At 48.4% G+C, this 17,264-nt stretch overlaps 1 protein-coding gene across 2 annotated transcripts in view; it reads right to left on the reverse strand.

Annotated features, from left to right (window-relative positions):
- RGS9 (regulator of G protein signaling 9) overlaps nt 1–17,264 on the reverse strand; it is an 83,547-nt gene that overhangs the window by 38,229 nt on the left and 28,054 nt on the right. For both annotated transcript variants that reach the window (XM_019637767.1, XM_019637766.1), the window contains exons 3-8: nt 14,668–14,718; nt 12,658–12,764; nt 12,394–12,445; nt 12,074–12,132; nt 11,201–11,277; nt 5,384–5,465 (exon numbers count right to left, since the gene is read on the reverse strand). In XM_019637767.1, coding sequence (XP_019493312.1) covers nt 5,384–5,465; nt 11,201–11,277; nt 12,074–12,132; nt 12,394–12,445; nt 12,658–12,764; nt 14,668–14,718 — 428 coding nt within the window. The remainder of the gene's footprint in view (nt 1–5,383; nt 5,466–11,200; nt 11,278–12,073; nt 12,133–12,393; nt 12,446–12,657; nt 12,765–14,667; nt 14,719–17,264) is intronic.

Consider the following 17,264-nt stretch of genomic DNA (forward strand, 5'->3'; position numbering starts at 1 on the left):
TCTCTCTCTCTCTCTCTCTCTCTCTCTCTCTCTCTCTCTCTCTCTCTCACATACATTCACTCTCACAGTCACGTTTTATACAACCACACACACTCACACACTTTCATACTCAGACTCACACAGGCACACACCCTCAAACTCACTTAAAACTCACTCTTCACACTTTCACACTCACACAGACATGCACTCACTCTCACAGTGACACATGCTCACACACTTACACACTCACACATGCACACTCACACACATGCATGCACACACTGACACACCCAGCCCATGCCCATGGTGCCCCTACGACCACTGGCTGGCTGCCCTTCCACAGGCACTCACTGCCTCAGAAGCATCAGTGGGGTCATCCCCTTGAGTCTTGAATTAGTTCTCCACCTCTCTCTTTTGAACTTGACCCATGTTTTGATCTAAAATCAGCTGCCCCAGTGCTCAACAGTGCACCCGCATAACCGTGGTCAGCACAGGGCTGCCCTCAGCTGCCCAGACTACGTGGCCTTGGATTCTCAGAGCTGTAGCCACCCACTGGGCTCTATTATTCTGCCAGCCTGTCCAGTGCCAGGCCCCCCACCTCCCCCGGCTCCCCTCAGCTCTACAAAAGGACCAGGCTCCTCTGGCTGTCCCACCACCCAGGCCCTGTTTCCTCTGTGCATCTCCGTAAGTCTCAGCTGCTCCTATGAAGCCTTCAGAACTCTCCTAGGGGCTGCCTTCCCGCTTCTGCTGGTTTGGGAAACTCCCAGCCTCCATTCATTCATTCATTCATTCATCCATTCCTTCATTCATCCGGTAATGTAAAGTCTTTGTCCCCCAAGATAATCACTGGAGCCTCTGCTGATGCAGTTTCTGGCACGCAAAAAGATGCTTGAAGGATGATAGCCCAGAGCTGACTGTCAGCGCACCGGAAACAAGGGCCGCCGGCATCCCTGCGGTGAGCTGCCAGCAGATCTGGAGACATGCAGACACAGCCCGGTGCCGTGCACAGGAAGTCCTCCAGAGACAGCCAAGCCTCCCACTGCAACCGGAGGAAGTGTGAATGCCAGCGTGTGACGACATCCCTTGGGCATCAGCCAAAAAGGCAATTTGCTAAGTTCTTCATAATTCGGGTGAGGAAAGGGCCTGTGTACCCCCAACATCTGGTCCCTGAGGAGGCGACATTCCCAGAATCAGCATTCCAGAGCAGGGCCAGGGTGGAAGCCGATGTCCACACCTTGGTGACACCCCACCATATTCCCCCTCTTGTCCTCTCCTTCTCTCATTGGCACTCTCTTCTGTAATGCAGCAATTCAGGCCCTCTTGGTGCGTGGGACAGAAAACAAATAAAAGGTAAACTACCAAATAGTTTTATAAACAAAATAAAACAGGGGAAAGAGATAGAGATGAGTCTGAAACAGGGAAATGAGTTTAGACTGAAGGGTTAGAGAAGTCAGCTCCAAGCATATCTTGGTTTGACTGTCACTTCCATGGAGAGGTGTTTCCAGACCTCTGATCTGGCGTGGGACCCCTGCATCTCACAGCTGTCCTGGCATTCTGCACAGTACATGTTCATTTGCACAACAGTTTTAGTCTTTGTCTCCCCGGCGGACTATAAGCTTCTTGAGGGATGGGCCATGCCTGTCTTGGCTCATAATTCAAATATACCCATCGCCTTATTAGCATCTGGCATAGGTGGGTATTCACCAAATAGATGTTGATTTTTGTGGGGTTTTTTTAATTTGGATTAGAACATATGGAGTTTGCCATCCTGTTTTATAACATTAAATGTTGGACCATTTTCCTAGGTCAATCAATGGCCTTTGAAAGTATCGTCTTCATAGCTTCGCAATGTTCCATCACGTGGCTTTACGTTAGTTTATTTCGCTATTCTTTGTCGTTGGACATTTAGCCCACCTCAACAGGAAATGGACGGCAGAAATCTCCTTCTCTGGTGAGTGTCTGCATTTGTGGCTGAAACAAAGGCCATTTTGCTTGATTAACACACCACTGTCCCTGGGTCATATCCTCCCTATCTCCATGGTCCGTACGTCAGTGGATTGTATCCTCGGAGACACGAAGTCACAAATGGTGCAGGAAAGAGGCACAAAAGGCCCCAAAATGTTTTTATAAAGGAACCACTTCTCCCTCTGCTCATTTACAAAATTAACTGTTGTTCGCATTGTGCCAGATCTGTATTTTGTTCCATTTGGGGGAAAAATGAGAGAGGAACATGGTTTTCTTTCATTACAGGTCGCTGAGTCAGGGGTGGCATTTGGGCTCAGGATGGAGAATGGGGTCAGACCCCTCAGCCACCACTCCACTCCTCATATTGATCTTGGCCTCCAGCCATGATGATACCCCTGATACATCATCCCTTCCCCCGCCCTTAATCAATCACTCCTGCTGTGCTCCCTCAGCAGTGGGTCTTATGTCTAGGAGAGCGCTGCTCACCTATTACGGCAATTTGGATTTTGAGTTCTTGAGCTGAGACAGGGGACCGCACTTGGGTGCACCTTCCACAGCAGCAGCCTGTCAGACAGACGTGGATTCACATCCAGCACTGTGCAAGCTACTGAACCTCTCTGAGCCTTGAGGTCCCCATCGGAACAATGGGGATGATGCTACACCCTGCTTCACAGGCGAAGGGGACCAGCCATGCCAAGAGCTTAACACAGGCACGCAGTAGGCGCTCAGTGACCTTTAACTGTCACTTTATGCCCAGCACCTAACTGCTCAGCTAGCACAGACCCAGGGCCCCATGAAGGTCTCATGGATTAATGAACAGGCAAGTGAATAGGGAAATGAATCGATTCAGTAGCAGCAAGCAGTGTCCACCCCACCCCCACGCCCCAGTGGGTTACAGTCAGTCCACATACCAGCTGCTCTACACTCCACGGAGCCAAATGCATTGTTTGCATGGCTGGCTTCTTTTCCCACTGAACTGACAGTTTGTTTGGGTCTCTGGGAGACAGTCTGACAGTCCCTAAGCTCCTGGGCTTCCGGGGTTTGCTCAATTTCCAGGCTGAGACAGACTTCAAACAGGACACTCTTCACACAGAACACGTCCCTAACCCCAACACTCTTAGGCCACCAAGAGGCTGAGAGTGTTTTAAGAACGTGGGGAGAGCAGGACCCCGGTGCATTCCAGCCTCATCTCTGACTGCTGGTCCGGGTTTGACCGAGGGGAGCAGCAGTGGGAGAGACTGGATGTGAGGAGCAGTTTTGTGCCCAAGTTTTACGACTGCTCTGAGCACATGAAAGCCTCATTCTGAAGTTGGCTTCCCCAACCTATCAAAGAGAGACCAGGCACCTTTGAACCCTGGCAGCTTGTTTGTTAGAGCAGCAGTGAGTCATGCAATACTCTGAAGACCATGGAGTTTACAAAAAGGTCTTAAATGCACCCAGGCATCCTGTGACATTGTCGTGGGAGGCAAAACAGCATAGAAACTAAGAGGGAAAGGCCGTGCAGTCTGCGGGTTCAGATCCTCTGGAGCTCACTGGCTGTGTAACTGTGACCGTTAGCAACATCCCTGAACCTCAGCTTCCTCATCAGCAAAATGGGACTAATAATATCACCTCCCACACAGGGCTGCAAAGATGAAATAAGATAGCGAATGCAAAATGATGTCTAGGGTAGGACTCGGCACACTGAAAGTTCTCGATTCAGGTCTGTGGTGATGATGATGATGATGATGATGATAGTGAAATTGACAATGGTGGTGATGGACGTGAAAAAGTAGAGGCCGCGTGGGAGGCAGTGGAGGTGGGGGAGGAGATGGTGGAAGCAGTAATCGTAGAGACGTGCTGTCAAATTCAGGTCGTTCTGAATCATACTGTGAAGAGCCGCTCAGTCATTTGCCTGGTGTGGGGGCTAACCACTTACCCCAGGAGAACCGGAGAGAACTTAGGTAATCTGTTTTTCATTTTGTTCCCCATAGGCCCCCTGGGCTCAGGCACAGAGGGGAGGAGAGGAACCCAGGGCAGATCATGTGCCAGTCTATGCCACTTTGTAAGGGATGCAGTCACACTGGCATTCCCACACCACGGAGTCCCTGTGTGTAATATGGAAGCCATTCTCCACTCTGGAAGGAGCAGGAGTCCCTCAGTCATGGCTGTCACTGGGCACCAGGGCATCTTATCCGCCACTTGCCCTGATTTTCACCAAGCCTTCCTCTTTAGGAACAGATGACCAAATGCAGACTAAAGAATGCACGATTCCCTTATACAAAGATCTCACTCCTAGGCTACCAATGGGAAGGCGTGTGCTTGCCTCTGTTTCTTCAGGACCTTGGCTCAGCCATCCACTCTTTCACCCAGCCCCAGGCACCCGTGTCAGGCATCAGCTAACTGGTTTACCTAGAGGGGCAGCCCTGAAACAAAGCAAAACCAAACAAGCTTCTTGGGGATCAACTCCAGGACTTTAACCTCAGCCACAAGGCACCCAAACCAATGCCCCCAAGATGGAACGCCTTATGGGGTATTTGTTTTGAGTGTAGAAAGAAAATAAGCAAAATGGCCCAAATATGATGGGCTCAGAGTTTAAAAATCCAGAAGTTTTGGTGCCATGACTGACCCAGCTGCTTTTTGAGTCAGAATTTGGTTGCTTGGCAAGCAAGAAAACTAAGGGAGGAAGAAGAACATTTGTTCTGAACTCTTCACTTTTCAGAATCCCTTTCACATCTCTCACCTCCCACGATCCATAGGCGGCACATGGGTCTGACAGAGGAGTAAACTGAGGCAGCAGAGTTAACCACAGTGGGTGACAGTTATAGCCTGCTTCTCTGTGCTGGGAGCTGAGGCTACCATTTCCCAGCGATGAGCTATGACAAGTGACATCGTTGATGGACAGCTTGTCTATCTGAGCCACTTCAAGTTCCATAGCCAGAGACGCAACGTGCTCTAAGCAATGAGGCTTAGCACACATTGACTCCTCTCGTCCCCTCCCACCGCAGCTGCTGGAGCCTGAGTCCAGAAGAGGAGACAAAGGGTGAGCCAGAGACATAAGGCATGGCTCTGGATATGCAGAGTGTCAGTTCTCTACAACAGTTTATTTTTTCTGATTTGGAGGTTATGTTTTAGTTTCTTCTTCTTATCTTCTTTTTCCAAGGTACCCTGGCCAAAAAAAAAGTCCTAGCCCTCTTAAAAGACAAAGTCATTCAGGTCCCTGGCTTAGGGAACTTCACTCAGTCCTAACATTACCAGATGGGCCACGAGCAGAGCCCATCCAAGCGGTGCATTTCCTCTTCCAGCCAAGAGGCAGCAGATGCTCACTCAACCCTGAGCAGCTCCTCCTGTGATCAGTTCCAGCCCCAGAGGGAGCTGAGCAAGCAAAGGGGCGGTGAGTACAGGGTGGGGGTGGGGAGGCCCAGAAGAGATGGGTGTAACCAGGAGGGAGAATACTCACAGGGCATCGGTGGACCAGCCAATACGCCTTCTCCTGGCAATCCAGCGCATACCTGTCTGCTTTAGTCCTTTCCTTCCCAGTCCTGAAAAGCCAAAAGCCATGGTCAGGGCCAGTAAGACGTATCTTTTGCTCAGTGATAATCCCCATCCCTCATGACCCAGACCTGCCTGACTGATCTGTGTTTGCTGTACTAATGAAAATAGCAAACACTCATATGACACTTGTGTGCTAGGCACCCTGCTGAATGCTTTCACGTGTTATTAACTCATTTAATCCTCCCAGTGACCTTTTCTCACTTCACAGTTCAGGGAACTGAACCAAAAAGAGGTTGAATGAGCCCCGCCCCCACCCCTCCAGGGTCACACTGTCAGCACATGGCAGGAGTGGGACTTGAACCAGGGGTCTGGCCCCAGACAGAGTCCAGCTCTGCCTGAGAGCACTGCTGGGATGCGATCACACCTAGGACTAGCCCTAGAGTCAAACCAACTCCACCAGCTTCACCACCGGGGTGCGCGTGGAGGACTTTCTAAGCTGACAGGTGGCCACCTGCCTCCTTGATGTTTCCTGCATTGGTAAACTACATAAGGGACACCTGGACATGTAGGCAGCAAGCAATCCCAGAGCATGTGATGGGCAAATGCTGGCCTCAGGGAGTCCTCATTTATCCCTACCTGTCAGTTCCACTCTGTCGCATCAAAGAATTTGTGACAACTCAGGTTTTTGTTTTTTTCTGAGCCCAACTTATTACTGTAAAAGGCTATTTATTTTCCACCTTATCTCTCCGTCTTCCGCTTTCCCATTATGGGTAGGAAATGATGCTTTCCTCCTATAGGAGCCGGGCAACGTTAATTATCGTGCATGGGCCCCATTCAGCACCATTTCCACGGCGACCCGAGCTCACACTAGGTAATGCTTGTTTTCCTAGGCAATGTGGGATGACGCACATGCCCTCTCCAAGACAGCCGGCGGATTTATCTGCCAGCTAATGTATTGTGAATAACACACCAACATCCAGAGACCCAGATGGGTGGAGAGGGCCATTCCAGCAGGGTGTTTTGCCAACCTCCTTGGGAAATGAAATATAAACACTGTCGTTGCAACTTCCCCTTGCCAACCTAACTCAATTTTCTACCAGGTTAACTACCGGCTGTCTTTAGGAGCCTGAGGCACTGTGGAGTTTCCAGAATGCTGGATGGCCTTGTAAATCGAGTAAATCACTCATTTACTGCAATGGTCCTTTCTGGCTTTGCTCGTCTGTTCTTCTCTGGTAGATGTTATTGGAGGACAATCGTGATGAATGGAATCCAAGGGCGTCAGTAAACAAACAATTATTTTCGTTTGTCATATTATGATATTTTAAAATAATACTATCACTTGGTCAATCAATCATTCATTCATTCATGCATGCATGCATTCATGTGTTTATTTATCTCCCACTGTGTTCCAAGCACTGGCAGTATACTGGTGGATCAAATAGACTGCTCTGAAATGAATATTTGTATGTCTCCAAAATTCATATGTTGAAGCCCTAATCCCCAATGTGATGGTCTCTGGAGAGCTGACGCCTTTAAGAGGTAATTAGGATTTAGCGGTAATTAGATGAGGTCATGAGAGTGGGACCCTTATAGTGGGATTAGCACCCTAATAATAGGAGACACCAGAGAGCTTCTCTCTCTCCCTACCTTGCCCCTCATATCTCTCGCTCTCTTGCTCTCTCTCTCTCTCTCTCTCTCTCTCTCTCTCTCTCTCTCTCTCTCTCTCCCCCCCTACCTAAGGATACAACAGGTACTACAGGAAGGCAATCATGTGCAGCCCAGGAAGCAGGCCCTCACCAGAGACCAAACAGAGCCAGCACCTTGATCTTGGACTTTTCAGCCTCCAGAACTGTGAGAAAACAAATGTCCGTTGTTTAAGTCACCCAACCTATGGTATTTTGTTATGGCAGACCGAGCTGATTCATACACAGACATATTCCTTGCCCTTGAGTAGCTTTCAGTGTACACATTTTATAAGTAGTCAAGAAATAAATATAAAATTACAAATTAAGTAATATCAGTACTTTAAGGAAATGTTCAGGATACTATCACGCAGAAGCAGGGATGGCCTCTGTGGTGGGTTTTGAATATGTCTATAATTCTTTGACACTCCTTCCACTGAGAGGTGGATCTATGGCCGCTTCTCCCTGATAACAAGTGGGTTTTTTGTGACTGTTTCGACCAGAGTACTAAGAAATAGCACTGTGTGATTTCGGAGGGTAGGCCATGAAAGGTGGGACAGCTGCCACCCTCTTTGCTAAATATTTACTTGCCCCTGAAAGCTCCAACTACCAGTAAGAAACCCAACTGCCCTGATGTCACCAAATTCTGTTAGGAAGCCCAAGCTAGGCCTCAGTGAGAGGCCCAGAGGCTACAAGATGAAGGCAAGAAATGTATATATATACAGAGAGGGGGGGGGAGAGGGAGAGAGAGAGAGACAGAGAGAGAGAGAGAGAGACAGAGACACAGAGAGAGAGACAGAGAGACAGAGAGAGAGAGACAGAGAGAGAGAGACAGAGAGAGAGAGATAGAGAGAGAGAAAGACAGAGAGAGAGAGAACGAATGAGAATTTATGAATTTGCTTTAAGAAATTAGTTCAGGGGCAGTGGATGGGGGGAGGCAAGTTGTGAGGGGTGAAAAGAATAACTATTACATTGCTTTGTACACCTGAAACTAATAATAATAAAATTTTTTAAAGAAATTAGGCTTAGAAAATAATGCATCTTGGATTACCTATAACTGGCAGATAGATCAAGTATTTAAGAAGAAAAGTAAAAAACAAAACATTAGTATAACTAACAATGCACTAAGAAAATAGTATCCAGAGAGTAAAGGGAGAGGAGTAATAGTAGAAAAGGATAAAGGGGGATCAAATATGTAGTGACGGAAGCAGAACTGACTCTGGGTGGTGAACACATAGTGCAATATATAGATGACGTGTTACAAAACTGTACAGTTGAAACCTATGTAATTTTACTAACCATTGTCACCCCAATACATTTAATTAAAAAAAATTAGTTCACACGATTAAGGGGGCTGGCAAGTCCAAATTCTGCAAGGCAGGCCGGTGGGCTGGAGACTCAGGTAAGAGCTCATCCTGCATCTCGAGTCCAAAGACAGTCTGGATGCAGAACTGCTTCTTCCTCAAGGAACGTCGGTCTTTTTTCTCAAGGCCTTCAGCTGACTGGATGAGGCCCAGCCGCATTGCATAGGGCCATCTGTTTCACTTAAAATCTACTGATGTAAATGTTAATCTTATCTAAAAAAAAACCACCTTCAACGTAACATCTAGACTGGTGTTGGACCAAATATCTGGGTACCATGGCCTAGCCAAGTTGACACATAAAATTAACTACCGTAGGCCCTAAATCAGAAATCAGAGGCAGCCTTTGAGTCAAGCAATGGATTAGTAGGGAAAAGTCAGCATCTGGGAAGGGAAGAGCCTGTTAGGAAATGCCCATTCCAAGGTATCTGAAAGTAAATGGAGGAGGGGAGTGCCCCATGATGTGGGCAGCACAGAGCTTTATCCAGGGGGAGACCAAGGCCTGAGCAGTGGGCCTGTGGGGCTATGCTTATAGCTGTCAGCTGCAAGACCACCTGGGAAGGCATATGTCAGGGTCCCGGTCCTCTGGATCACTGGGCTAATCCTGCTCAGAGCAGAGACGTGGAGGAGGATGGAGAAGGGCCAGGGTATATCCTAGCCATCACTGTGTCCCTGTGGCACAGCCCAGTGCTAGAACCCAGTAGAAACTCAAAACTGGTACGCTGGATGGAAGTAAATAATACTAGCCCAAGCTCGACCACTGCCCCAGCAAGTGACCTTGACCAAGTGGTTTAACCTCTCCAAGTCTCCGTTTTCCCATTTGTAGATGTGAGGGGTGACAAGAATTGTGCATTTCCCTCTTACCAACATAAAATATACAGTATACAGAACTTACCAAATGAAGCCTGATAAACATATGCAAGTGATGAAAGATTAAAATACAACTCCCATGTTGCTTTGTCTCAAATACACCCTGGTGGAAACATGTCAGTGGTGAGAGGGCAATGCCAGCTCTCTCAGTAATAGTCCTCTATCTGAATCAAAGGCCTAAGAACAATTTTCCCCTCATGTGAGGCAATAAAGCCATTCTGCCATTAGAATTTTTTTTTTTTTTGCTGGACTGGCACTCCTGCACCTGCTGTGATGGTTAATTGTATATATCAACCTGCCTGGGCCACGGGGGGGGGGGCGAGATTCGGTCAAACATTCTTCTGGATGTGTCTTGAGGATGTTTTTGGATAAGAGTGTTTTCAGTTGAAGGCCTGAATAGAACAAAAAGGCTGATCTTCCCGCAAATAAGAGGGGATTCCTCCTGCCTGACTCCCTTGAGCTGGGACACCGGTCTTTTCCACCTTCAGACTCCAGCTGCCTCATCAGCTCTTCCGGGGTCTCGAGCCCCGCCAGCTTTCAAACTGGAACTTATACCATCGGCTCTCCTGAGTTTCCAGCTTGCTGACTACAGATCTTGGGACTGTTCATCCATGATAACTGTGTGAGCCAATTCCTTATAATATATATATAAGGAATACACACACACACTTGGTTCTTTCTCCTGGAGAACGCTGACTAATCCACCACTACTTCGGTCCCAAGGCTGCTTCATGAGAATGGGGTCTCCACCACGTAGCCCAGCCATGCACCAGCAAGTTTACACCTGCCAGGATCCAGAACTGTCCAGGTGAGTGAGGTGCCAGTGGCACCTATCCATTCTGGTCATCACTGGTATCCCTAACTCTCATACATCTCAGCTACACAGTAATACTATACACCCCCACGCCCCGTTAGGCATATATAGATAGATAGATAGATAGATAGATAGATAGATAGATAGATAGATAGATAGATAGATAGATAGATAGATAGATATAGATATAGATATAGATATAGATATGGCTTGCTTTGGCTAATGAATTGTGGGCAGAAGTGACGTGTACCCCTTGTGACCCACACAGCCTCTCTTCTCTCCCCCACTGCTCTAGAACAGGCAAAGCCCAGGTGATGCTGCCCCTTTGGCATGGGCCCCCAAGCACAAAGCATGTCAGAGGCCCAGCAGACCCACAGTGGATATGCAACACAGGCGACAAGCCTAACCTCATCCTGTCAGATACACTCTCCCCAACATTTACAGCTGGCTCTTACAGACAAGGCAGAGCCCTCAAGGGGGATGTCGGCTCCAGGTCTGATGTGGACAGCAGGCAAATGAGAGCAGCAGTGGTGGTGACAACATGCGAATGTGATTATATCCCTCCCCTGCTTAAAACCTTTCTGTGCCCCCGCCCTCCACCGTGGCCTTTAGCACCAAGAGCTCTCACATTATGCAGCTCCAGCCTCGCTTCCGCCAGTTCTGGGCTCTGCCCGCTTCACTCCTGCCTCAAGGAAATGCTTCAAGTGGGCAGACTCTGGTTCTGTCTGCTTAGAATATCGTTCCTCCCATCTCACCTCTCCTCTCCATCCACCATCATCATCCTTTGCCTGGTTACCTCCTATGCAGCCTCCAAGTTCAATGTCACTTCTACGACCCCTTTTGCAAACCCCTGCCTGAAGCTCTCATGTCACGGTAGCATCATGGCCTGTTTGCTCATCTGCCTGACCCACTAGTTTCTGTCTTCATTGTTCCTTCTATCTGGTCCAGTGTTTGAGACAGAAATGCCCAATAAATGTTTATTTCTAATAAAAGGAATCAAACAAGAAAGGAAAGGAGGAAGGTCACCCAGAAGAGGAATGTCACCTTTCACTCACCTGTACTGCTCTTTGGCCTGCATAATAACGAAGTCCCACTTGTAGTTAATTTTTTTGTTCAAGAAATTGTAATTTTCCTAGAGAAGGAAAACAAAATGAGAACACTGAGCCCCACGACATAGGCCATGCACAGTGGGTGGAAAGCCCTACATCAACAAGGGCATGCCCCTGGTTCTGTGGCAATTAGACCCAGTCAAAGAGCCTCCTGCCCCAGCTTTGCAAAGGTGTCCATTCAAGGGTAGCACCAAATTCTCAAAAAGCTTCAACTTGGCTTGTATTTTTTAAACTAAATGTATTCCAGATCTGACTAGAAAGAGGGGAAAGGTGTGGGGAAGAATATGGAAACCCAATATTCAACAAGAGAACATCACAAATTCACAAAGTAAAGACCGACTATTGGTGTAATACTGGCTCTTCTAAAAATATGTTTGCAAAGAATAAAAACACAGCCAGATTGTTGCCTTCTGCCCAGAAATCTAGACTTTTGAGGATTAGGGTGTGTCCTTTGAGATCTATGACTTGTCTAGCCTAAAACAAAAGTCTATACTATTGTTTTCCCATCACAAACTCAAGTTCACATCTGTTCACCACATAATATGTATTATCATACATATTAAGTCACATTGTTTGGGGACAGCAGGGCTTAAATTACAGCAGGAGAAACTGAAGCTCAGCATGAGAAAGAATTTACTTCAGAGAGCTGCTTCTAAATATATGAATGGGTGATGGATGGATGGATGGATGGATGGATGGATGGATGGATGGATGGATAATGAGAATACATATGAATGTAGTAATAGTGGAAACAGGAAAAAAACAGCTCAAGACTATATTCCACTCAATTATAACCTCTATTTGAAAGCATCTCTGTACCTTTTCATATTCTTCTAAAATGCCTTTCTTCTTGATATTTCGCTTGGCCAGATAGATGGCTGGAGAAGAAAACAATGACATTTTCCATCATCATCATCGTATTTTTTAAATCGCATCTGCAGCCTCTCTGTGCATCAGGCTGCTATGCTCAGCCTGGTGGAGAAAAACCTTGGCAGACCCGCTCCCTTCCCCCAGCAACGCCCAATACAGATGTGAACTGACATAAAGGTCATGATGACAGCAAGACAAATGCCACCACAATGCAGGGAATAAATAAGCAGCATGTTAAGCACTACCAAGAGCATGAGAGAGAGTTTTACCATAATCTGTATCTTCGGCTGGCCACTGCTGGGTCGGCCAGAAATACGGCGTCTACAACAGAAACCAGGAAACCATGCTTAAACAGTGGGCTGTGACCCTCTGAGCTCCCAGCTATGTGGTTTAAGAGATAAAACTTCCTTAGCTCACCACCACCACCACCACCGTTTCTAATGTCCTGATCTGTGAGAATATGAAGCCAAACAACTATTATTTCAGATAAGATTAACTCCAAATTAATACCCAAAGTCCAGGCCAAGACTCACCTGAAATCGGTAGAGGCTGCCGTCAGGTTTGAGAATGAGATTCTTGGGGTCCTGCAGGGGGTAAATGTAGCCATACTTGACAATGAAGTTGCCCAAGTTCTGTGCCTCTGGGGAGAAGCAGTTGAAATGTGGAAGGTAAGAGCACGGGCCGAAGGCTCATTGCTTGGCCCCCACACAGCACCCCAAATTCAAGGAGAGGTAGCCCCATCCTAATAGAGCTTCATCCAGGGAGTGAGGACAGTGGTTCCTGAACTTGGCTGTGGACAACTACCTGCTGGGGAGCATGCTAACAGGAGGATTCCCCAGGCAGACCCCCGGGAATGACAACTCCGTAGGTCTGGAGGGGAGCCAGAAAATCCAAATGCTACCAAGTGCCACAGGTGGTATACTGCAGGCATTTAGGGGTGACAGTTGGGGAAATCCTGGAGAAGCTTCTTCTGAGCCCTTAGGGTTTGGAGAAGTCCCCAGGAATAGGGAGAGAGTGTCTCTGTTTGACCAACAGACACTCCCTCACTCCATGGGCATGGGAGACCATGTTTATTGTCCATTTCTCTCCCAAGCTCAACTCTGCCTGCACCCCAGGTCCATTTCCTCTGGCTCTTCCCCACCTCACTTTAATCCCCACCCCCAACCCCCTCCAGTTTGCTTGGAAACATAGTCTTGTTTCTGAATTTGCATCAATTAAAGGAAAACTGTCCTGCTTCTTTCTTAGAGGCACCAGTGAAAGCAGGTGTCTTTCCATCATCAAGAGAGCCCTCCAGTCCTCCAAGCCCACCTTGCTCCAAGACCCAACCCACGTGCCATCCCATAGCTCAGCCTCCAAGCCTCAGGAAGACTTTCTCCCCAATCCTCCCTCTTCATGTCTCACTCCCTCCATCACAGACCAGAACCTCATGTTTTATGCCTGTTGACCAACAGCCTCTTTTCTAGTGGGAAGTCTGCTCCCCAGATTCTGTCAGCTCCAAGCCATCCTTCAAGTTGCTGCTAACCATCCTAGCTTATATATGATTATTATACACACCACCATGCTCAAAAATCCCCATAGCTTCCTATAGCCTAGCTCCCAGAAAAACTGTGGCATCTGCAAATACACCAGATATACTCCCATCCCTCCACCACCCTCCATACCCAGCTGAAGTCATTTCTCCCACTTTCCCCTCCGTACCAACTTCATAGCTTGTCCATCCCATTTCTATGCCATGGCACTTGCTAATTTCCCCTTCTGGGAAGAGAGCCCCTCCAAGCTCCTCTAACAATTCACGAACATCACTTATTTCAAGACCAGGTATGTGTATGCATCACCCTCTCCAAGCAGTCTTTCTTGAGTGACTCCTCTCCAATTACCCCTATTATTTGCATGCTCTCTATCTATTGTAGGAAACAATTTTGTTCCCCAACTATCATGCCTTCACTTTTTTTTTTTTAAAGATTTTATTGGGGAATTGGGGGAGGGGGAACAAACAAGTTGCTGTCGTTTTGTTCTTCAGTCTAGTTGTGGAGGACGTTGCTTCACTGGCCCAAGTTGGCACCATCATCATTGCGCTCTTCCTGGGCGAGGCAGATCAGTCGCCGGCCTCTGGACAGTCACTCGTGGCGGCTGCTGGCCACTCATGCTGGCTGCCAGCTACACACAGTAGCCCATGGCAACCCACTGCAGCAGGGGACTGCAGTCTAGCTGTCACTGGCGACCCACGGCAGCCCAGCCCCAGGTAGAGCTGCCATTCACCATCTTAGCTGCAGAGGGCAGTGTCACTGGCCCTCATATGTGGGATCCGAACCTGGGCCCTCTGGCATCCCAAGCCAGCTCTTAACCAATGTGCCACTCGGCCGGCCCATGCCTTCACTTTTGATTCTGGTTGTTTTACACATGAAGGCCTTGCTCTCCAATTAAAATGTCAGTTTCTCAGTGACACAGGCTAAGCCACCATTTAGTTTCTACCTTCCAGAGAGTCTTTCATGATGCTGCACACACAGTAGCCCCTGATAAATGAGAACCAGACATGCTCTCACCCAGACTGGAGATCCAAAGCCGTTGGACGATCCATTGTAGAACATCACTTCCTGCAAAACAGAAGTGTTTGCCCATCATCAGAGCCACCCAACACATCTGCTGACCTACACGCTGTTGCCCCACTGGCCTCCTCCCTGCTCAGCAGTGATCTCGTCCCTCTTCTGCTCAAAATTTTCAGGGACTCCCCTCCACCACCACCCCACCCCCCTGCACGATGTTCAGTCCAAACCCTGCCGCTCATAATTCAGAGCTACCCATGACCTGACTCTGGACATATTTCCAGCTTAACCTCCCCTACATACCCTTAATCTCTACCTCTCTTGTGGGGCTTATTTTCTTGCCTTAGAATAATTTGTACATGAACTAGCATTTATCAAGTAAAGCAGGAAGTAAACAGACTAAGTCTTACACTGAAAAAAAAAACAAAAAACAGACCCAAGGCAAGCTGTCTGTGGAGCTCTAGATGGAGCCTGGACATACAGGAGTAAATCAGAGCCAGGGATGGGAGGAGAAGTGGGGGTGAGCTAAGGGTGGGGGGCTGGTTCTCCTGCGCCTTCAAGTCCCTGGGCAGAACACTGAGTCTGAGAATTCTAAGTTCAAACCTGACCTTCCAGGTCATTGTGAGGGTACTTTTGTCAAAGCAGGAGGATGGCACTTATTTGCATAACTCTTTGTAGGGTGATCTATATTAACAGCGTTGGACAAGGGAATGTGGGCTCCATTTGTACTGTTGCCCTGGAACCTGCAAGCTGTAGGGGCTGATCTGGGAACAGTGCAGAGTGAAGACTGGTGTTAGAAGAAACAGGAGAGGCAAACAGAGATGAGCTTGGGAGAGAACATGCACCCCTCCCACCCACCCACGAAGGATTCAGATTTACCTAATCGACAAGGCAAGCCAGGTTCCAACAAACCCAGGCCCCAGGGAAGCTGTGCTCAGCCTGGACCCTCCACCCCCTAAGTAGAACATGCTCCTTGGAGGAGGAGGGCAGCAGCGTCTCAGAAGACAGACAAGATGTCCTGGAACCAAGCACTTCAACTCAGGTGCCGTCTTGCAAATGCCAACGGCCTCACTTTGCAGCAACTTTCAGCCTGCTTTACAAAGGCCAAGCTGGGTCTCTTGCCTACATGGGAACCAGCCCACAAAACACACCAAAAAGGAGGACACTGCCTGTGTCCTTGTGGCTGGACTATTGCAAATGAGACTTCCCTCCTCAGACGTGGTGAAGGGGCATTTCCTCTGCAACCCTCCAGGGGTGGACCCTTACGACCCACTCAGACTCTCTGGCTTAATTACCTGCCCACAGTATTGCTGATGATGGGCAACCTATAATGCTTCCCTTCCTACCCACGCCCTGGGGCAATGTCCAGCCATCATCTCTGTCAGTGCCCACCGTTGGTGCTTTCACTATTACTCACTGCTTTATTCACCCCCAGTTGGCTGTTCAAAAGCAAAATTCTTCATCATATATCCTACTTAAAATCCTAGGACTGGGTGTTTTAGACTTTCCACCCTCAGTCTCATTGAATGCTACGCAGTGGTGTGCAGAATGAGAGAGAGACCCGGGCAGACAGCAGACTATTAGCGCTCTCCACCAAGGAGCCCAGGGTTTTCTCATCCCACTTGACTGCTCCCCGAAATAGATCAAATGCGATTACGGGGCCACCGGCATCTGCACCACGTGATCTGTGCTGACAGCACAGCAGCCTCCTATGTCAGCCACCTTCGCCCCCAGAAGTCCTGGGTCACCTGCCATCCAAGGAGCTGAATGGCAGTTACCCAATTTGCTTTTATTAATGCTGATGGTGCAGCTGCAGAACAAAGCTTTTCCCAGTGTCCTATTCTGACAACAGCTGGAATTCACCAGCAGGAGAAACAAAGGAACACATGACAGGGTGGGCAAAACCAGGAGCCAAGGAAGGAAAGCAGCTCACACACACTGACAGTGTTTAAGAATATGGATGCTGGAGTCACATAGCTGGGCTCAAATCCAAGCTCAGCCATGTATGATTTTAGTGGCATGGGGACAAATTGCCAAACCTCTTGGCGTCTCCAAGGCCGCATCTGTGAAAAGGGGGTGGTCATAGCTATCCCTGGCTTTACCATGGGTGTAACTGTGCGAGAACTTGCTAGCTATCACCACCCCTGGAGCGTCCACTGTGCTGGTCATGCACACAGTACTATCTCGTTTAATTCCTTCGCTCATTCTCTCAGACAGAGGTTGCTATTTCTGCTTCTAACATGAGAAAATTGAGACTAGAGGAAGGCACCCGAATGATTCAGTCCCAGGGAGCCTGACTCAGCGTTCAGTGCTCTTTGCACAGTGCTTGACCAGGACTGGTTCCCGCCGTCGATAAACTTTAAACCTCTGCCCTGACCCACAGCTGTACTAAACACTGGGGTTACCCAGGTGAGCAAGACGAGATTTCTCCCCACGAGGGCTTGCCAATCTAGTGGAGAATCTGGGCCAGAATTAATGACAACCAAGAGCAGAAAGGGGGCAGAGGCAGGGATGCCTTCAGGAAGAATGGCCACAGCTGCATCTTCAACACTGGGGGACAGCAGAGGCACCCTGACAGGTCTGCCCATGGAACTCTG

This window comes from Hipposideros armiger, unplaced genomic scaffold, assembly GCF_001890085.2.
Source record: "Hipposideros armiger isolate ML-2016 unplaced genomic scaffold, ASM189008v1 scaffold_34, whole genome shotgun sequence".
NCBI classification, from domain to species: domain Eukaryota; kingdom Metazoa; phylum Chordata; class Mammalia; order Chiroptera; family Hipposideridae; genus Hipposideros; species Hipposideros armiger.